The sequence below is a fragment of the Gymnoscopelus braueri genome (genome assembly GCF_963280865.1).
Source record: "Gymnoscopelus braueri genome assembly, chromosome: 22".
In the NCBI taxonomy this organism is placed as follows: domain Eukaryota; kingdom Metazoa; phylum Chordata; class Actinopteri; order Myctophiformes; family Myctophidae; genus Gymnoscopelus; species Gymnoscopelus braueri.
In genome coordinates, this window is record NC_137624.1 from 27835185 (window position 1) to 27858539 (window position 23355).

Genomic DNA, 23355 nt, shown 5'->3' on the forward strand with positions numbered 1-23355 from the left:
TTCGAACCCCGCTTGGGAGAGGACTACTAGTCAAGCGTCTGACCTGACACCAGGGTCAATATGCCTCAATGGAACACACTGACTGCACTATGTACTATTATTTATATTTCACTAACATGCTCTATCTACCACAGGGGTCCTTTTCTGTATCAGGGCCCACTTGTAAACCTCGAAAACGTTTGCGGCCCACTAGGGGTGTGCCGATATATATCGTCCCGCGAAATATCGCGATACGTTTTCATGACGATATGTATCGTTTTGGCGTTTTTTTGTTGCAATAATAATAATGCAAAAACAGAAGTATTTTTTTGCATTTGCCCCCCCCCCCCCCACCCATATATTTTCATAAGCTTTTTCCCTCCCCTGTATATTTTCATAATAAAAAAAGTGCCATATATCGTATCGTATCGATATCGTGAGCCCAATATCGTGTATCGTATCGTGAAATTAGTGTATCGGCACACCCCTACGGCCCACCCACCCAGAGCATGTTTATTTTAATGATCAATCAAATCAATTGTTTTTTTAAAGGTTTTAAAGAAAAGAAAATACCATTACTTTCTTTTCTTTTTGTTTTACATAACTTTTTGCCCACTTGCAATACCCTCACGGCCCACGCTGCTCTACCATAATACAGATTGGCTAAACCCAAGTTGTATTCATTCAAACAGGTTCTTGATTGCAGCTTTAACGTTTGTGTCAGTGAGTTGATGACATGGGACGTCCCTGTCTGTTTTGACAATACAGATTAAGAACACACTGGGCAATGTGGGTATGGGATCATTTCTGCCCTGACATTTAAGAATCACATGCTGTACTGTAGTATATGTATACTACACACATACACACGCACACACACACACATTGCTCTCACTTATATTAATTTATTTAATTTATTTTGTATCTTGGTCAATGGTCACACTAGTTTAATACATTAGATAACATGCATACACGAGTGTGTACACGCACGTATGCACACAGGCACGCACACAGGCACGCACGCACGCACGCACGCACGCACGCACGCACGCACGCACGCACGCACGCACGCACGCACGCAAGCACGCACGCACACACACACACACACTAAAATACTCATTGTTCATTTATGCATTTGTAACACGGAAAAAGTGTAACCAAAAGGGTCAATTCTTTGTTTATATTTGTACACTCTCAGAATTCAATTAACACAGACATTTTACTGTGGACCCATAAGTATCTGTCATGTTAATTCTGTGAGTTATAGTCTCTCTTACAGTTGCTACTGTCAAAGAGCCCATTGACAAGACACACATTTCACCAACAACAGTACGAAATGCAGTGGTGGAAAGTAACTAAGTATATTTACTTAAGTACTGTACTTTACTTGAGTATTTCCAATTTCCAATACTTTTACTTCTACTCCACTACACCTCGGATCCAAATGTTGTACTTTTACTCCACTACATTTATTTGAAAACTTTAGTTACTAGTTACTTTGTGGATTTTTTATTATTATTACAAAACATACATTAACCACTTCAGCCCTATATACATTTCGGCCATTTGAAAATAGCCGATCTACAAGGTCACAACTCACAAAGCTTGCAGATCTTGAAGATCTGCTATTTTCAAAATATTTCAATACATTTGAAAACTGAAATGGGAGATTCTGCATAATGAGTACTTTTACTTTTGGTACTTTAAGTACATTTTTGCCAATGCTTTTGTACTTTTATTTTTACATTTTGAATTCCGGACTTTTACTTGTAACAGAGAATTGATATATTGCCGTATTGATGCTTTTACTTAAGTAAAGATTTTGAGTACTTTTTCCACCACCGAACAAATGTTACACGCATTTCCAGGCTCCTGAGTGGGCGAGGTCGCCTCATGTGAACGCCGGGCCTCGCCGCACATCCTTTGATCAGCGTTGCTTGATCTCGCATAAGTGTGTCGCTGACACAGACGGGTCTCGATCAAAGATGATTTCCTCCCGATTTGTCTGTCTGAAAAAAGTCAATTTTAACCCATTAAGACCCGGGAACGCATCTGTGTCATTTTAAGATTTCTTTGGGCTATTCAAAAATAGCAGATCTACAAGCTCATAGCTCATACCGAGTGCCGCGCTATGAGCTTGTAGATCTGCTATTTTTGAAAAATCTTGGAAGATTTGTGTAAATCTTTGAATATATATATATTTTTAAAGCAATTTTTTAAAACTCAAATCTTTGCTTCTGGGGGTCCCTGGAACAAAACATTTTGAGATGGGGGTCCAAATACATATCTAAAAATGTTTTCTAAATCCTAACAGTAGCCTACGTTGCTATATCAGTGTTAATCCAACTTTTCCATGTCAAGGACCACCCAAAATTATATCTATTTGGCCCCAGACCCCCGTCTCAAAACATGTTGTTCCAGGGACCCCCCCAGAAGCACAGACCGGAAAAGATTTGCACCAATTTTCCTCGTTTTAAAAAAATAATCCAAAATAGCAGACCTACAAGCTCGTAGCGCGGCACTCGGTGAGCTTGTATATCTGCTATTTTTGAATAGCCAAAGAAATCCTAAAACGACACAGATGCTTTTCGCCGGTCTTAATGGGATAATGTCAGAACGTTGGGGAAACAGGTGGCTTCACTGGCTTGTGATTGTGAACAATGGGTCCAGTATTTACCTCAGTGACTGACTATGGGGGCGAAAGGAATAGGTCATGTTTCCTTCTCCTATTGGAATGAATAGACTCAACAACCTGCTACTGGTCTCGTAAAGGGGCGGGGCTTATACATCACACAGATACAGGGAAATCAATGGGAGTCTTGGTTTCTCCCACCATTTTTGTCTACACACACACACCGTCTAAACCAGCGAATCTCAAACGTTTTATTGTCAAGGACCCCCAAATTGACACTTATTAGCCCGCGGGACCCCCATTTGAAAAGATATGCCAGGGGGGGGGACCCCCACAAGAGAAGATTTGTTTTTAACGGCTCTAGCAGTGATTCTCAACCATTTTAATTTCAAGGACCGCCAGTTTCGCAACAAGGTGTGATCAGTATTCAACCTTTTTGTTTTTGACAGTAACTTGAGATGATGATGAAATATAACTATTCCATCTGATTATTCGGACGCTAAGCGCTGTGTAGTCCTTTACCCATTAAGACCTGAGACCTGAGTCCAGGGGGTCCCCAGCCAAATGTGTTAATATAGCATCACAATAACCTTTAATACTTTGGCTATTCAAAAATAGCAGATATACAAGATCTGCTATTTATTTTTTTTCGTGAAAATTCGTGCAAACCTTTGAATATATATATATATCTTTTTAAGTGAACATTTGTAACTCAAATCTTTGCTTCCGGGGGTCCCTGGAACAAAATATTTGAGATGGGGGTCCGTGGCCAAATGCATATAATTTTAGGGGTCCCTCCTTGACATGAAAAAGTTTCAGAACCACTGGGCTTATAAAGGCCATACTGAAGAAATTAAGTCTCGCACCCGTAACTGAGCCGCCGCCGTTCTTTTAAAAGCCGTGGAAACCGGAGCGGTGATTATACAAAATAGGCACAAAATACTGCACCATCACCGCTCTCACCATTCAACCACACAGAACCCATCCTCTCTCTGCCACGCAGCCTACGCCAGACGGAGAGTGATCTTGAAAAATGTTACAATGGAAGCTGTGGTTCTTTTGAGGCATGTTGCCTGCCTGCCGGCTGTAGCTGAGTGGGTAGAGGGAGGCCGTCTGGGAATCAGAAGGTCATCAGTTCAACCCCCAGCTCGCCCAGTGCGTACGTGTCGAAGTGTCCCTGAGCAAATGACACTTAACCTCTAACACCCCGGGCGAAGCTGCTAAAGCAATTTTCACTTCCCCGGTGACCAGAAAATACTCCCTTTTTCTTTTATATATATTTTTTTTTTATTAGGCCTACACTAAACTCTGCTCCCATCAAATAACAGACCATTTGATTATGTGAATATAAACTTTTTTTTTTTTTTGTAGAGTGCAGTGTTGTAAAGTAACTAAGTACATTTACTCAAGTCCAATTTTAGGTACTTTTACTTTACTGGAGTATTTCCAATTGTCTATACTTTTACTTCTACTTTTACTCCACTACAATTATTTGAAAACTTTAGTTACTGGTTGTTGTGATTTCGGTTGACCAACATATGGTCATCTACCTAAAGGGCGGTGGTGAGCGAAGGTTTCTGTTGAGTCGCACACGCGGAGAACCAAATGACACCAGGCAGTACCGGCGTCAGCCTCTCTGATGAAGCACTTGATGGTCATCGTATCACGGATATCAATATGCTCACGTAGATGCACATGTGTGTACTGGGTCAAGCAGATGAAGTGTCATAAATCATGACACTATAGTTACTTTGCAGATATACATTATTACATTATAAAACATACATTTAACCGCTTTAGCCTTATTTTATACCTTAGGCTATTTGAAAATAGCCGATCTACAAGTTCAAAACGCGCCACGAGCTTGTAGATCTGCTATTTTCAAACATTTCAGTCATTTTACTTTTGGTACTTTAAGTAAATTTTGATACCAATACTTTTTAACTTTTACTCAAGTACATTTTTAATTCCAGACTTTTACTTGTAACAGAGTACTTCTACATTGCAGTATTGATACTTTTACTTAAGTAAAACATTTGAGTACTTTTTCCACCACTGGCAGAGTGCATAGGAAAAACTCCCGAATCCCAAGGGTATCCAAATGATCATTTGACAGGCAATTAAGTCTATATTAGCTGCATGGTTGTAGAATGGTATTAATTTTAGACATTCATTCACTGGTTTACGGATACCGCCAAGCCATGTATAAAATGTAAGCTAATAGTACAATGTATATACTATTAACTCTAAGGATCGGCACATTTCTTTCCCTTTCTTCCCTGTACCGTAAAGTGACAAACTATTAACCCATTTAGACATGAGGCCGATTCTAAAAACCTGAATCCTGACCTAAGTTTTCTGAAAAACTTCAAATATTTATAAAAAAATTACACCAAATATATGTTGCTATATACTGTGTGCGTGTGCGTGTGCGTGTGCGTGTGCGTGTGCGTGTGTGTGTGTGTGTGAGACACGCGCACGTGCGTGGGTGTCGTGCCCGCCTGCCCATCTGTCTGTCTGTCTGTCTGTCTGTCTGTTTCTGTGTCCAGGGCTAATATTCCAAGGTAAACTGGACAAATCAGTGCCTAATCTCTTGTGCACTCTGCCAGTAGGCCAAGAAACAGGTTTTATTTTAATATAACTTTTTAAAACTTTAAAATGTTATACTGGAAGTCAAATGGAGGTCAGATCGGGCTTAAACCTTATGCGGAGATGGGTGATGGTACTGACATCATAGACTGGCCACATTAGACCCTGTTTTGTTATTTTTAAAAAATCCAATAGGAGAGAGATTAGAACCTAATTTTCCTCCCATCTTTCTCTTTACCTGGTTCATTTTTTGAAATCTCTGAAAATCATTACATTTATATAGATTTATTTATTCATGACATTTTCTTTCATTTATGGAAATGTTTGAATATATGTTTCTGTCTTTATTTAAGGAAAAACAAACGGGCATATTTATTCGAGACCCATAAAAAAATTGGTCCGCGACCCACATGGGCGCAACACTCCTTTAGACCACAATATAGCTTCCTACACAGTGCAGAAGAGAGTTGTAGAAGTTGCTTCCACCTAATTGTCTTTCTCTTCTCGTACTGTCCTCAAATGACTTTCTCTGTCTCAGCACCCCTCCCTCCCTCCCTCCCTCCCTCCCTCTCGCTCTGCCCAGTCTCTGTCTCTGTCTGTAACTGTAGCCTGTGTTTTTTTCCTCTCTCCCTCCCTCTCCCTGCGACGTATAGATACTGCATTGATCAGACACACGCACACAGACACATGCACATGCACACACTCAGCCTCCCACTCCTTTCATCATTGATTCGCTCTGCTCTCTCTCTCTCTCTGTCTTCTCTTTCTCTCTCTGTCTTTCTCTCTGCAGCGGCACTTGTTGAATACAACCCTTGGAGGATAGAGAGAGAGAGAGAAAGAGAGAGAGAGAAAGAGAGGAGGGAGAGAGAGAGAGTGAGAGTGAGAGAAACAGAGAGGAGAGATAATGACAGGGAGGCAGAGGGAAGCTTTGAGACAGCGATAGATAGAACAGACAGAGAGAGGAGAGAAATGTGGCACTGGGGGATAGACGTATAGAGAGTTACAGGGAGAGAGAGAGAGAGAGAGAGAGAGAGAGAGTGGGACAGAGATAGTAGAGAGAGCATTTTTTGGAGCTAGAGAAGAGCAATAGAGGCGAGCAGAGCCGTGGAGGCGTTGAGACAGAGGGAGTGACACTTTAAAGACATGACCAGGTAGAGACTGCATGATCCCTTCCCTTTCTTCTGCTCCTATACTCTCTGTGTCTCTCTCTCTGTGTGCTGATGCTGAAAGCTGCTGATACGTGTGTGTGTGCGTGTGTGTGTGCGTGTGTGCGTGTGCGTGTGCGTGTGCGTGTGCGTGTGCGTGTGTGTGTGTGTGTGTGTGTGTCTTCATGCCGTGTGCTTCCTGGAAGATTGGATTAAGTACAGGTCAGATTCAGAACTGTCTGGGACAGGGGCAGAGGTGTGAGTGCGTGCACGTGCGTGTGTGTGTGCGCGTGTGTGTGTGTGCGTGTTTGTGCAGGTGTGTGTGTATTCTAAGAATATTCTAAGCAGATAAAGTTTTTCGGTTTAATACTTTCTTTGCCCGGTGAATACTTTCTTTTGCCGGAATATACATTTTTGTGTATTCTTCTGCTTGTCTTCAACTCTCAAGTGCGTACAGTGTGTGTGCGTTCGCGCGTGTGTGTGTGTGTGTGCGTGCGTGCGTGTGTGTGTGTGTGCGTGTGTGTGTGTGCGTGTGTGTGTGTGTGTGTGTGTGCCTGGGTGCATAATGTGTTGTGTATGCACCTTTAGGTATAACTGTAAGCCTGCCTGCCTGCCTGTCTGCACACAGCGTGCACAAAGTGAGAGAGTGTGAGGTTTGGTGACGTTTTTACAGTTTGTTGTATTCCTGGAAACTGTTCCGCAGCATTGCTCAATAATGAAACTGGCAAGGGTTTGTGTGTGTGTGTGTGTGTGTGTGTGTGTGTGTGTGTGTGTGTGTGTGTGTGTGTGTGTGTGTGTGTGTGTGTGTGTGTGTGTGTGTGTGTGTGTGTGTGTACGTGTGTGTGTGTGTGTGTGTGTGTGTGTGTGTGTGTGTGTACGTGTGTGTGTGCGCGTGTGCGTGTGTGTGTGTGTGTTTGAATAACAATGAGGGAGGGAACATTATTGTAAAGCAAGCTATCAAGGTTAACACTTTAACCCTATATACCTAGTAGACTGGGGTCCCGCAGGGCTCTGTACTAGTTCCGTGCCTTTCTTCCCTCTGAGTCTACACCGAATCTCTTCCTGCCGACGCGTTGTGAGCTTGTAGATCAGGCTCTTTTCCACCGAATGTTGTTAAGTCGTCTCTACAAAAGTAGTTGTCCTGTTTCCCCTGCATCCTGGCTGGAGCTCAGAGGGAGAACAGTCCTGACAAAACGTTGCTGTCGGGTGGAAACCTTGTACGTCCAAAAAAAGAAATTGAACACAAGTTGTCAGAAATAGTGAAAATAGCCGATTTACAAGCTCACAACACGTTGCGATTTGAACGTGGCGTGAGCTTGTAGATTGGCTATTTTCACTACTTTCGCTTCTCCTACTCGTGTACGACAAAGTAGGGTATTAAGTGACGAAAAAATATACATCAAAAGTTGAAATGTGGAGATAGATATGAGGTTTCTCCCCGGCAGCGAGGAAAAGGTGTTGTACTGTCAGTGGGGAAGATATCTCATCAACATGCCACGCAGTGCCTGCTTGAACTGATTGTTTTCCATCGCTGACTAAGACGTTCTGATTGCACAAACTGATGTCTGCGCCTGTACTGTACATTTGTGTTTCACAATGTCGTCATGTCATCATGGGATAAGACGAGTTTTAACATTGAGTGAGCTCATAATGATTGAAATGTTATCTTAAAAGAGAAACTACATCCCACTGATGTAAAGCTGGCTCCAGACCAATCCAAATCGGCCCGACTTTGGGCCGATTTGGCTTCGGGAAGCGTCGGCCAGTCGGTTAGGGGTCCGTCGGCCAGTCGGTTAGGGGTCCGTCGGGACCTTTTCGGCCGACCCAGAGCCGACCGAACATGTTCAGCTTTTTAGCCGACTGGCAGAGCAGTGGCAGTGACAACAAAGGGCTGTCGGTGTTGCCAGATTATGTGAGAGAAACAAGCGACCATGTCTATGAAAACCTACATTCACTGTTTCTCGTTGTTGCTCCCAGAGAGAGAGAGAGAGATTGATTGATTTGACCTAGTTTTGCGCAGTTTTGGTGCGCAACACAACCCTCGTTTAAGTGAATTGCTTTCACCTGCTGCTGCTGTGTGGAGCGCAGTGGTGGAAAAAGTACTCAAATGTTTTACTTAAGTAAAAGTATCAATACTGCAATGTAGAAGTACTCCGTTACAAGTAAAAGTCCCGAATTAAAAATGTACTTGAGTGAAAGTACAAAAGTATTGGTATCAAAATGTACTTAAAGTACCAAAAGTAAAAGTACTCAAATGTTTGAAAATAGCAGATCTACAAGCTCACAACGCGTCGCTTCGCGACGCGTTGTGAGCTTGTAGATCGGCTATTTTCAAATAGCCTAGGTATAAAATAGAGCTAAAGTGGTTACTGTATGTTTTATAATGTAATAATTTATATCTGCAAAGTAACTAATAACTAAAGTTTTCAAATAATTGTAGTGGAGTAAAAGTAGAATATTTTCCTCAGAGATGTATGGAGTAGAAGTAAAAGTACTGAAAATTAGAAATACTCCAGTAAAGTAAAAAATCCTCAAAAGTGTACTTAAGTACAGTACTTGAGTAAATGTACTTAGTTACTTTACACCACTGGCGGAGTGTGCGCTACAGGGCATATCTCCAAGCCAGGGTGACCTACCCAGGCTCATGAAATTCATATGCAGGCATAGTAGCCAATTAGAATGAAATCCGCAAAAACGGACTCATATACTGATACAGAACCATATATTGGCTATTATATTATGGCTGTCGGGTGGAAATCTTGTATGTTCCTTTTTTATTATTATTTAAAAACAATTTAAAATCGTGAAAATAGCCAATCTACAAGCTGTAATTATTAATAATTAAGAAATACTATATTTTAAAGAGTGAAAAATCAACTAAAGTCATTATTAGTGCAAGTTCATTCACATTTCATTTGAATGAAAATAACTTGTGGGTAAAATACATTCTGTGAATCTAATGTGATTAATGTGACCCCTACTTCAGTCAGTGAAGTCCAGGGCTGAATGTGACATATTGAGACCTATATAACTAAATATTGGTCATTTGCCAACACATTATTTTGTGAAATAAATGGGTTATATTTCACAGATAGTTATACTATTCTTATAATATATTAAAATACAATGATCCTTAACCTTCAAGTTAAATGCATTATTTCCGTGGACTTAAAAATCATTTTTGGACTTAAAAATCATTATTATTTTTTTGGATGGCCTTCCTGCCCTGGCAGGAAGACCGGGCAGGGCCTTTGTGCCCTCCAAAAAATTACAACACCAAAGGCCAAGTGGCCTTGCCCCTAAAATGACGAAATTCCAGGCTTGAATGCAATAGATGTACTCTGAGTCTGTTACAAGTAAAAGTCCGGAATTCAACATTTACTTGAGTAAAAGTACTAAAGTATTGGTATAAAAATGTACTTAAAGTACCAAAAGTAAAAGTACAAAAATGTTTGAAAATAGCAGATCTACAAGCTCAGAACGCGTGCATCGCAACACGTTGTGAGCTTGTAGATCTGCTATTTTCAAATAGCTTATAGGTATAAAATAGGGCTAAAGTGGTTAATGTATGTTTCATAATGATTTATATCTGCAAAGTAACTAGTAACTAAACATTTCAAATAATTGTTGTGGAGTACAAGTATAGACAATTGGAAATACTCCAGTAAAGTAAAAGTACCTCAAAATTGTACTTAAGTACAGTACTTGAGTAAATGTACTAGTTACTTTACACCACTGCACGTCAGTGAAGAAAAAACGCTGGGAACATCCCTAAGTGGCTTTGCAGGGAAACAAGCCCAAAGTCGCTTATAATAAGCAGACCTGGCAACGCTGGCAGGCTAAAAGTCAAATTAGCACATGAATGGCCAGTCGGCTGACAGACTTAAATGGCAACTTTTGCCAACCGAATACCAGTCTGTTGAAGTCTGGAGTAGTCTGCAATAGTCTGGACGAGTCTGTTTGGTGCGGAGTTGCCTTAAGGAGATGTGGTGTGGCAAAAGAAACACCCTATGTTGTCTGTGTTTCTCTCCACTAAATGTTGACGTCACAAAATGATGACGTCAAACACATTGTGTTGAGACGTTTTGCGGAGAAATACACAGAAGACTTACTTGTAGAGTGGTTTTTTTCCCCACAATATATCTCCTCACAGATTTATGATCGAAAATCAAAGTTTCCCTTTAAGAAGCTTCCTGTGTTGTCAGTATTTTGTTCACTTGCCCTTCTCTCTCCATTTTCTGTGATTCTACATCTGTGTGAACACTCTCACCCCCTTACAGTACAGTCTGCATATCCATCTCTCCTCCAGACATCTCTCACCTCTCTTCCTTCATCCTTACCTATTGTCTTACCTAAATCTCTATTTTTGATTTGACTATTTTTGGGGCGTTTGCTGGCTTTATGATTCACAGGACACTTTCTCGCCTTCTCTCTGTCAACAACATCACGTCTAATTCTGCGCATATTCTAAATCAGTGATTTCTCAACCTCTTGAATTTCAAGGACCCCCAGTTTGACATGCGTTTTTGTTTTTTAATCTCTGGGACCTCAATCTACACTGTAAAACCCTTCAAGTGTTAATTTAACTCTGCATTTGCACACCTTCAGAGTCACAGACCGACAGTATAACGGACGGGTCCACTTGGTTCCTATCAATCATTTAGCTGGATATATACCGCCTGGGACCCCTGGGGGTTCCTGGACGGACCCCTTCGTTGAGAAGCAGCGTTCTAATTTCTCCTCCCTTTGTTGCCTCTTCTCTCTCTCCTCCACCCTCCTCCTTTCCCCCCCCCACAGATGTCTTTCTCGCTGGCAGTGTCTGCAGTAAATCTCTGAAGTCCATTGTCCCGCCTGCTCTGTGTCCAACATGTCCCAGCTGCTCCACGTCGAGATCCCCAACTTTGGAGCCACCGTGCTGGGTTCCCTCAACGAGCAGCGCTTGTTGGGACACTACTGTGACGTCTCCATCCTCGTCAGAGGTTTGTAAGACCTGAGGCCGCTTCTAAACATTTTTTAAATCCCAACAGTTTTTCGGAAAAAAATATAAAAAAAACGTTTTCACGATTTTTCAAAAATAGCAGATCTACAAGCTCGTAGCGCGGCACTCGGTGCCGCGCTATGAGCTTGTAGATCTGCTATTTTTGAATAGCCAAAGAAATCTAAAGTGACACAGATGCGTTCCAGGTCTTAAAGGGTTAAATATGGACTTAACCCGTCACGGTTTGAGGCCGATTCGACAAATGCCCTCTAGATCCTAACGGTTTTCTGAAAAACGTACAGTATGCATGCTATATCAGTGGTGCTCAAACTGTCAAGGAACCCCCGAAATTATATGTATTTGGCCAAGGGACCCCCGTCTCAAAATATATTTTGTTCCAGGGACCCGCAGGAGCAAAGATTCGAGTTAAACATTTTCGCTTAAAACAATTTATATATTCAAAGATTTGCTCAGATTTTCGCGATAAAAGTACAATAGTGGACCTACAAGCTCGCAGCGCGGCACGAAGTGACGCGCTGTGAGCTTGTATATCTGCAATTTTTGAATAATGAAAGTATAAAATATGGTTAAAGTGGTTAAAATCGAAAGTGACACAGATGCTTTCCCGGTTTTAATGGGTTAAAACAAAATTACACTTTGGTAGAGGTCCGAGTTGTGTACAGTAGTTACCTTGCCATGATGTTACTCCAAATATTGGTGAGATATCTTCAATAGTAGCTCTGTTGATTAAAACTTGATATTCCAAAATAGTTTCCTAATTGCCTTGCAGTATGGTATACAGTGAAAAAGGTCTCAAAGTCACTCTTTTACATAAACAAACGCAAACATAACGGATTCTGCCAATATGTAACATTACAACACCCAAACACTTTGAATTAGGAAGAAGATCCGGACTGGATCCGCCGATCAATAGGTAGTTGACATTCTTGCTTGCCGTGTCGTGTTTTGCAATGTTCAACATTGTCACAATCTGCTGTGATTTCATTTGTTTATGTGTGCTAAATCATGAGTGACTTTGAGATCTGTTTCACCATGTGGTGTAAGTAAGTAACTGAAGGTATCTCACCAATATTTGGAGTTGCATCATGGCAAGGTAACTACACAACCCAAACCTTTTACAAAGTGTCATTTTGCTTTAAGCTGGCAATGTACTTCAAAACGAAATCAAATGTGCTTGCCGAAACCGAACAAGTTCTCTGTGGATACATTTTTTTATATCAGTGTTAATTTTGACAGCAAATTTTGATTTGACTAAATCTACAGTTGATTTAGTCGACTAAAATTTAATTTTGGTGGGGCCGTGATGGTGTTGTAATGCCGGATTTATACTGAGCTGCAAGCCAAAAATAGTCGATCTACCACCTCACAACACGTTGTTGACATGTTACGATCTTGTAGATTGACTATTTTCGGAGCGCGACACCCACACATGATAAAATGCCTCGTCGTAGTTCTACTGGATCTCTTCTCCACTAGTCTCTACCTAACATTTTAGTCTAGTTTGTATCTGTTGACGAAATTGTTAATGTATTTTGTCATCATAGCTTAAGTTTTATTTAGTTTGTATGTAGTTTTTGTCAGTGCAAAAAGGGAGTCGACTGGAAAAAAAGTAGTTCCAGTCGACAAAATTAACACTGTTTTACTGTATACTCGATGCAGCTCCGCTTGTGAGTGCTGAACCTTAGCACACGCCCACTGCCCACTGTATACAGTGCTGGAACGGTGTATTTTGCCACCTGGATCTCCACTGTTTGTTTTCATCACCCTCCCATGCACTTTGTCTCAGTGGACAAAGTGTGTGCTATCTCTCTCCATTAATTAATTGCCATCTGGTTGTGTTTGTAGTCCCTCAGAGAGGGATTAGAGAGGTTAGTACCTCCTAACCTCTTCAGCCAAACCGTTCTTCAAAACGGTCCGTGGTACGTTGTCAGCAGATTGCAGAAATAAAACAATATAAATCACGAGCACCTTGAATTTCTGAACATCCGCACACACACGCCGCACAATGTTTGTATTGAGGTCTTCTGTCGTGATGTTCGGCTAACTGTGCGGCTAACTGCCAACAAGAACTTCAATATTGGAATCCATTAGTTTTGTTTTCTCCACAATTATGTCATTTTGTTCGTATGACCTTGCTGAACTTAGTTTCTGCAAGATGTATGCTATGCCTTTACTTGTAATTGCATTAATGTGGTGTTCTTATCTTCTAGGAGGGGGTGGGGTAGATAATAAATGCTCTCAGCTTTTAACCCTTTAAGACCTGAAGCCGATTCTACATGTCTCCTAAATCCCAACAGTTTTCTGAAAAACGTATGTTTCTATATCAGTGGTGCTCAAACGTTTTCATGTCAAGGACCCCAAAATGATATGTATTTGGCCGCGGATCCCCATCAAAATATTTTGTTCCAGGGACCCCCCAGGAGCAAAGATTTGAGTTAAAAATATTCGCTTAAAAATATATATATATTCAAAGATTTGCACACATTTTCACGATTTTTCAAAAATAGCAGATCTACAAGCTCGTAGCGCGGCACTCGGTGCCGCGCTATGAGCTTGTAGATCTGCTATTTTTGAATAGCCCAAAGTGTAAAATAAAGCTTTTTAGCTCAAATCTAAAAATGACACAGTTCCAGGTCTTAATGGGTTAAGAGAATTTGAGAAGTAATTTAGCTCCTTTCTGAGTGTAAACAAAATGTCATGATTTGCCCGAATGGAAAATGCCAAAGTCATTAGAACTCACCTAGAGTGACTCTCAAAGCTCACATGCTTCTCTGTGTCACTCAGGCCAGGCCTTCAAAGCCCACCGTGCCGTGTTGGCTGCCAGCAGCCTCTACTTCCGCGACCTCTTCAGCAGCTCGTCCAAGACCCAGTTCGAGCTCCCCTCCTCCGTGACGCCCGCCTGCTTCGAGCAGATCCTCACCTTCTGCTACACGGGGAAGCTAACGATGGCGGCCAGCGAACAGCTGGTGGTCATGTACACGGCCGGATACCTCCAGATCCAGCACATAGTCGAGCGAGGCATGGACCTGATGTTCAAGGCGAACTCGCCCCACTGCGACTCGCAGACGGCCGGGTCCATGGAGGAGACGGGGTCCGAGCCGCAGAGTCCCAGCAACAATAACGGAAACGGCCACGCGTCGGCGGCCGTGTTGGGCGCCGCCGGCTGGTCGCCGTCGCTAGTCGTGCCTCAGCGCAAGATCAAATTGGAAGGGGGCGAACAGACACCCCTGGCGCTGCCCGCCGCCGGGACACACAACAAGACCTCGCACGCGGAGCTGGGGAGCCGGTTGGCCAGGGTCAGCTCGTTACTCTACACGGCGGCCGGAGGGACCACGATCTTCCCCGGGATGCCTCCCTACCACCACCTCGCGGGGAACGGTGGAGGTGGCGGTGGAGGAGTGGAGAGGTCTAGTCCCGGAGCCTCCAGCCTGCCCACCACCGACAGCCCGACGTCCTATCAAAATGAAGACGAGGAGTTTGAGGAAGAGTCGTACGATGGGATTACGGAGGAGGCCTACAGTCAACTCTATGGACGCTCGGCGAACCCCTATGGGAGTGAGTATTGCACTATCAGCATGGATCCACTCATGTTTTTGTTCGTTTCGGATTGATACTTAGTTGCGCGTGGGTGTTGTTCACCAAAAATAGCTCTGAGGGCTCGTAAATTGGCTATTTTCGTTGCGCGCCACCCACACACGACTACGTCAGAAATGAAGCCTTACGCTTCACATTACTGAGGCTAAAACATAAAACATTTATATTATTATTTTCTGGCTGCATTGAGAAGTATGTCTTAATCTGGTAACAGTTCTAAATTTGTACTGTACTCATTTTTTATTATTATTTTTTAATTGTTTTTGTCCATCCTGCTACCTATTTTAATATTTACTGGATCAAATTCCAGGGATAACTGCTAAATGGGCAAACATTAAAAACCGTTAAGTGTTACTGCCAATCGTGCGTTCATTCCAGGTATCCAGAAGGGTAAAATAAAAGTAAGAATGATATAAATATATACATAGTGATGTCAGTCAGATCATAGGCCGGTTGGAAAAATCACACTACCGTGACTCACGGAAACTCACAGGGCTTTGAAACATAGTCCGTCAGTTCCCCCCCCCGGTCCAGACCAGTTTTGTACTGTGTGCACGCAAACAATATTCAATTACATTCAGTTATTATTATTAATTCCATTATGCATTGGAAAAGTAGGATGTTGTGCTTCCTTCCAATGTGTGTGTGTGTGTGTGTGTGTGTGTGTGTGTGTGTGTGTGTGTGTGTGTGTGTGTGTGTGTGTGTGTGTGTGTGTGTGTGTGTGTGTGTGTGTGTGTGTGTGTGTGTGTGTGTGTGTGTGTGTGTGTGTGTGTGGGGCTCTGTGTAAACATTAGGATAGCTGCATGGAGTGATGATTGGAATGCGTTGAGACAACAGCATGCTCCTTATCACAGCTACAACAGCTGCTCTGTGCCATGGGTTCTAGCACTTTCTCATTTTTTGTGCACACGTGACCCCGTAAGGCAAGGGGTCCATTTGGTTAACATGTGTACAACAAATGAACCACCTGAACCCTATATCGTCGTCTCTGTCAGGGGGAAACCTCATTATGTCCAACTACTTTCAGCATTTAAATCAGGGATGTCAAACTCATTTTAGCTCAGGGGCCACATGGAGGAGGGCCAGAGGGCCAGAGGGCCGGAACCGGACCGGTAAAATCATGGCATAATAACTAATAATAACAATAACAACAACTTCAGATAGTTTTCTTTGTTTACTTAACTTAGTCTTAGTTAGTACAAGCACATTCTGAAAATGTAAACTTCACAAATAGGGATGGCCAAATGGAGACATTTTATTAACCGTTTACCGTTAGGCCTTACCGATTAATTAACTCTTACCCTGCCAGAGTTTTTTCAAAAAGTCTGTAGCCTCTGCCAGGGTTTTGACCGATTTTGGTACCTTTTCGCATAGCCACAGAATATTTTTCTCCAGTATGATTGATCCCCAGAAAATGTCTAATCACAGATGAGATTCAGGTGTGGTTTCACAAATGTCAACGAGGTCAATTTGACCTTGTTGTCATGTGTTGTTTGATGTTTGAAAATAGCTCAAAACCAGTAGTTTCAAACCAAAAAACATTGTGAATTGTTTGTCCGTTTCAATTTTAACATTGAAGTGGATGGAGCAGCAAATCTTTGGGAATTGTTATCTCCTTATTCGTTTGGAATATCGAAAAGGTGTCAATCTTAAATAATTAGAGAATCTTTTTAGAATTTTTTTTTTTTTTTTTTTTTTTTTAAAGACGTTTTTAAACGTCTTTGGCAGGCAATAGCTGAAGGCCCAAAGACGTTTATAAACGTCTTTGGCAGTTATAGAGTTAATCGATAACCGTTAAGATTTTTTTTTTTTTTTTTTTGTGCCAAAATACATTTTATTTCAAAGGGCCAAGTCTACACAGTTTGTTTTGTGTCTCCAGCAGAGTTTCTAGTGTCTCTATCTCTCTCTGGAAGAGGTTGCACATGAACTCTGCAGCCGCACTGAGGCGCTCCAACACAAACAATATCAATACAAAGACGAGGAAGAAGAAGAGGAAAGTGGAAGTTACGTGTGGTTGCAGGTGTAGACTTGGCCAAAAAACTATTAAAAGATGTTTGGCAAAAAAAAAAAAAAAAAAAAAAAAACCTTTTTTTTTTTTTTTTTTGGCAAAATCATCTCGCGGGCCGGATTAAACTAGTTAGCGGGCCTGATCCGGCCCGCGGGCCGTATGTTTGACATCCCTGATTTAAATAATAGCAAAAAAGTCAGTGAAAAATCAACTAAAAGCAAGAGTGAAGAAATAGGTATTGAGCAGTGCTTTAAAGCTATCTACAGAGGCTATCTAGCTATCTAGCAAAAGTAGCAGATCTACAAGCTCGAAGCGCGTCGCTTCGCGCCGCGCTTCGAGCTTGTGGATCTGCTACTTTTGATGCTTTTGTGTGACGCTGTAGTATGATGATCAAGTGGGGCGTTAATTTACGAAATACAGCAACGATATACTTAGTTGACCTGAGTCCCCCCACAGGGCTCTATACTTAATCCGCTCCTTTTTCCCCCGCTGCACCGAATCTCTACGGTCTCTGTACCTCTATCTTTGCCCAAAGTTCGCCGCAGAATAGAGACGCTATAGGGCTCATGTTGTTAAAGCAATAAGCCCCAAGAGGCCGTGGTTTCTAGTGAGTTTAGAACAGCTAAGGGGTGTTCAAACGCCGTAAAGCTCAGCCTCACATGGCGTATTGCTCTTATAAAACGGTTACCAAATTATGGCAAGGTGAAAAATAATAGCCGTATCCCAATTAACCACTTAAACCCTATGCTTGGTTGATTGGAGTCCCTCAGGGCTCTATACCTAGTGCCTTTTCTTTTTTCGCTCGACATAAAATATATTCGCTGAAAACAGACGATCTACGTCACAACGTGACTCATCGTGAGCTTGTAGATCGGCTATTTTCAGCGAAGGTTTTCCTCACAATACGGATGCTGGAGTTTAACTGGTTAAAGAGTTTTTAATAACATTTTCAATACAAGAATAATTTCTACAAGAAAGTAGTCCCTGACTGCCAATTCAAACAAGGCACTTGCTGTGCGATGTTCACATTCAGACGGACTCCCCTTTACTGCATAACTACAATGTTATCAGAACCAAAGGCAAAAAAAAATCTAAATTCACAACAGAAATCTCACATTTTGAAACAATTTGCCAAACAATCTGATGTCATGCGGTCACATGTTTATAGAGCATTTTACAACGGATTCGAACGCAGCTCAGCCAATCATAATCAAAGGCCCGGAACTATCCGTTTTATAAGGATAAACGAACACTTAGGATTTTACTGTGTACTGCAAAGGTTAAGGTTACGTTCACACACCCTCACTCACACACACACACACACACACACACACACACACACCCCCACACACACACACACACACACACACACACACACACACACACACACACACACACACACACACACACACACACACACACACACACACACACACACACACACACACACACACACACACACACGTGTACAGATGTACAGGCACACTGACAAATGAAACCCACGTGTGCGTGGACAAATGATCCAGGGTTGTTGCCAGGCTTTAAAATCTTGCTGCTCCAAAGCTTCAGACAGGTTTGTCAAAGTCTAGCGTTTCGGATATTTATGAAACCCACTCTTCGGAACACCCCAGGGTGACATTGTGGGGTATTTGAGAACTTTCCGTGTGTGTATGTGCGTGTGTATGTGTGTGTGTGTGCATGCGTGCAATGCATGCGTACGTGCGTGCATGTGTGTGGAGGCACAAGCACTTCTAAGCACGTGTGTGTCGGTGAGTAAATGGTTTCATTTTTCTGTTGTTATCCTGGGTGTAATGGTTGTGCTGGAGTGTGCGTGTGTGTGTGTGTGTGTGTGTGTGTGTGTGTGCGCGCACGCGCGCATGCGGCCTGCGTGCGTGTTGACTTACACAAGTCACCGTAGAGGTCGGGGGAGCGTTTTTTGCGAGTAAGAACCTAATACCCAATTTGAAACCGGTACCACTTCAAAACTTCAAGTTTGCTGACGCAGCATTACACCTTATCTGGGATCCATCTGCAGCGCTCTGAAACATTTATGAAATACAACATACTCATATGGTATTACAACCGTCTTTATTTTTTTGTGTACTCCTTTTAGTTTCTTGTTATTGAAGCCCTTTTGAAGGGGTGTGGCAGCTGTAGTCATAATCCGCGGTATATGTATTGCACCGCAGTGGTTCTCAACGAGCTTATTATAATTTCCCCGCAATATTTTATTTTCAAATAGCCGATCTACAAGCTCACAACGCGTCGCATCGCGACGCGTTTTGAGCTTGTAGATCTGCTATTTTCAAATAGCTGATGTATTATGTTAAAGTGCTCATGTGGCCCATAGTCGTTTCTTTTGGGCTGGTTTTCCTAGACCTGGTTGCTTGTTTCTCTCACAGAATCTGGCAACACTGGTCCGGAGGGGTCCTGGGGGGGGGGGGGGGGGTTCCAGGGGGTCCCCTGCTGATTGATAGTTAGGAACCAAAATGGCGCCTTACAGGTCTGTAAGTGTACAAATGGAACGAAATGGACCCTCCTATCAAATTGGGGTCCATGGCCTAATGCACATCAACCTGTGGGTCACCAGCTAAATGATTGATAGTTAGAAAGCATGTGGAGCCTTACGGGTCTCTTTGAGAGTTTACAAATCTAATGAGTTAGTCTGCACTTAAACCCTCTAGACTTGTAGTCGGAGCGCTTTTTTCCATCTACACCGAATCTCTTCAACAAATCTACAACCTCACAACACGTCTTGGGTTTAAGTGGTTGTATGAACATTTAAAGGAGAATACCGGACAAATTAAGTGTTGTCTTTGATGTCTCGTTACTCACCTACCGACGTGAAAAGTGGCGTTCTTTTTTTCCATAGATTCCCCTGTCGTAATTTTTTAAACCCCCTCCGTTGTCATAATGGGAGCGCGTGGGTTAGGGAGATTCGTCTATTATAACCGATGCAAAGTTGTCGGTAGGTGAGTAACGAGACATCAAAGACAACACTTAATTTGTCCGGTATTCTCCTTTAACATTAACACATTGGGTGCCAGAGGTTTATTAAAATATTATACGTTCAGTGCCTGCTATTCTTCCATCCATTTACGTCGATACGTTTCGTGCTGTAGAAGCCCCCGACGCGGAAGTGCATGTAAACAAAGCGTGCGTGCGAGACGGCGGAGGGTCCCGACTAACGCCTGGAACAATAACATTTCTAACGCGATCCTCCATTGCAGAGTGATCGCCGATCGAAAACGGCTCGCTTCCACCACGTTTAAAAAGAAACGGAGATATTAAGCTTTTAGTCAAGGAGATAACATTGGAAAGGCCGACCGGAAGGATTTTTTGACATGGATCCACATCCGGCCTCTCCTTCTCAGAAACTCCTGGGATGATCCCAAAGTTTCGTTAGAGCGCCCCCACGTGGGCCCCACGTATAAAAATAAAATTGGGTCAAAAAACGGTCCGGACCGTTTTCGGCACTCCTCGTTTTGGATTCTCAAAAACCGGTCCGGACCGTTTTTGGCACCCAATGTGTTAAAAAGCTTATAGACAATCGCCGATGTACAGCACACGATGAATGGCGACCATTCGTGCGTCGCCGTTTTTTTCCTCTGCGTGTACCATGACCAGTGGTGGAAAAAGTACTCAAATTCTTTACTTAAGTAAAAGTACCAATACTGCAATATAAAAATACTCTGTTACAAGTAAAAGTCCAGAATTCAAAATTTATTTGAGTAAAAGTACAAAAGTATTGGCATCAAAATGTACTTAAAGTACCAAAAGTAAAAGTACTAAATATTTGAAAATAGCCGATCTACAAGCTCACAACGCGTCGCGATGCGACGCGTTGTGAGCTTGTAGATCTGCTATTTTCAAATAGCCTATGTTTAAAATAGGTTTAAAGTGGTTAATGTATGTTTTATTATGTCATAATTTATATCTGAAAAGTAACTAGTAACTAAAGTTTTCAAGTAAATGTAGTGGAGTAAAAGTACAATATTTGCCTCTGAGATGTAGTGGAGTAGAAGTAAAAGTATTGGAAATTGGAAATACTCAAGTAAAGCACAAATACCTCAAAATTGTACTTAAGTAAATGTACCTAGTTACTTTCCACCACTGACCATGACACCCTCCTGATATTTCAAAGCCCCAAACTTTTCCTCAATTCTCCAACACATTCTTCTTTGCCCCTCATCAGTCCAGGACAAGCCCGAGATGGCGTCGGTGCCGTTGTCCCTGGAGAACCGCAACTGCGTGCTGATCCGCCGGGACCTGGTGGCGCTGCCCGCCAGCCTCATCAGCCAGATCGGCTACCGGTGCCACCCCAAGCTCTACACGGAGGGAGACCCCGGGGAGAAGCTGGAGCTAGTGGCTGGTAATAGCTTATAGTCTTTCTCTCTCTCTCTCTCTCTCTAACACACTGGTTCTCAAAGTGGGGGTCCTTGGGGAGGTTCCAGGGGGTCCCCGGCAAAATGTGTTCATAAAGCGTCACAATAATTTTAACCCCCTTTATCCATATTTTATATCAAAAATAGCAGATATACAAGCTCGTTGTGTGCAGCACCGAGTGCCACACTACGAGCTTGTAGATCTGCTTATTTTTTTTTTATTGTGAACATTTGTGAAAATCTTTGAATACATATTTTTTAAAAGCAAGCATTTGTAACTCAAATCTTTGCTTCTGGGGGTCCATGGAACTAAATATTTTTGAGATGGGGGTCCGCAGCCAAATACATATAATTTTGGGGGTCCTTGACAAGAAAAAGTTGGAGAACCACTGCTCTAACACACAAACAACACACACACACACACACACACACACACACACACACACACACACACACACACACACACACACACACACACACACACACACACAGTGGTGGACAGTAATTAAGTACCCTTACTTGAGTACTGCACTTTGCAGTAAACATAGGCTATTTCTTTTACTTATTTTTTGGACACACACACGCACACACGCACACGCACACGCACACGCACACGCACACGCACACACACACACACACACACACACACGCACACGCACACGCACACACACACACACACACACACCGATTGGTTTTAGCCGACCAAACCCCAAAGGAAGATGAAAGAAGAATCTGCAGTGAAGTGGGCATGAACATCGATGTTTTTGTCATTTCCCTCCAGGTACTCAAGTGTATATGACTCGAGGCCAGCTGATGAACTGCCACCTGTGTGCTGGCATCAAACACAAAGTCCTGCTGCGTCGTCTGCTAGCCACCTTCTTTGACAGGTACAGCAGGGTCGTCACTTGTCACCATCATGGCATTTTAGTTAACGATTAACCTGTGGTGTAAAGTAACTAAGTACATTTACTCAAGTCTGTACCTAAGTACAATTTGGAGGTATTTTTTACTTTACTGGAGGGTTTCCAATTTTCAGTACTTTTACTTCTATTCCACTACATCTCAGAGGCAAATATTGTACTTTTACTCCATTACAATTATTTGAAAACTTTAGTTACAAGTTACTTTGTAGATTTTGATTAATATTACAACACATACATTAACCACTTCAGCCCCATTTAAACTTTGGCTATTTGAAATGCGTCACAAATGCATTCACAACGCGTGTCGTGAGCTTGTAGAGCTGCTATTTTTTGAATAGCCATCGCTAAAATCTAAAATGACACAGTTGCTTTCACGGTTTTAATGGATTAATCATACAAATAATTTCAATTTACGATTTGATTGTGCATGCTTTTTGGCTTTGGAACATAAATGTGAAAATGACATTTCTGTTTTCTTTTAGGCTTGGTAAACAAAAAGATGGCACAGAGCAGATATGACAAATAACTGAAATATACAAAGATATAATGAACTATGGCCAAAACAATCCATAGAGAAAAAAGCTATGAACACATTGCAACACTTTATTTGTTTGTAGATTGGCTATTTTTCATGATTGATTGATTGATTGATTGAATACTTTATTATCAGTTTGCAAATAGTACAGAGCTACGATTTTACAATGATTGTTAAAAGGATAACACTTGTTTCCATTGTGGTCCTGTAAACGGCCACATTCCAAAAAGCCATGCAGTCAGACCGGAGCTCAGTTTATATGGCTGTCACTCCACACCACGCTTGTTTGTCTGAATCCATAATTCACACCCCATTGTGGTCATATTACAGAGCAATGCAGTTATTATGTAGGCGTTCTCATGTGTGTCTATGAGCCTGCTGCTGACGCTGCCCCCTGGTGTTGACTGTGTGCCCCTACAGAAACACTTTGGCCAACAGCTGTGGGACAGGTATCCGTTCGTCTACGAGTGATCCCAGTAGAAAACCCCTGGACAGCAGGGTCCTCAATGCTGTCAAACGTAAGTTTTGTTTAAAAAAAATATATATATACAGTATGTATCTCAGAA

At 42.2% G+C, this 23355-nt stretch overlaps 1 protein-coding gene across 4 annotated transcripts in view; it reads left to right on the top strand.

Annotated features, from left to right (window-relative positions):
* nacc2 (NACC family member 2) overlaps positions 1 to 23355 on the top strand; it is a 77976-nt gene that overhangs the window by 45544 nt on the left and 9077 nt on the right. For 2 of the 4 annotated variants that reach the window (XM_080419806.1, XM_080419804.1), the window contains exons 2-6: positions 11143 to 11324; positions 14129 to 14899; positions 21142 to 21318; positions 22113 to 22218; positions 23210 to 23307. In XM_080419806.1, the coding sequence (XP_080275932.1) occupies positions 11213 to 11324; positions 14129 to 14899; positions 21142 to 21318; positions 22113 to 22218; positions 23210 to 23307 (1264 nt within the window). In that variant the 5' untranslated portion in view covers positions 11143 to 11212. Of the gene's footprint in view, positions 1 to 6180; positions 6352 to 7975; positions 8040 to 11142; positions 11325 to 14128; positions 14900 to 21141; positions 21319 to 22112; positions 22219 to 23209; positions 23308 to 23355 lie in introns of those variants that run through there. The other 2 variants (XM_080419805.1, XM_080419807.1) reach the window with 2 other exon arrangements.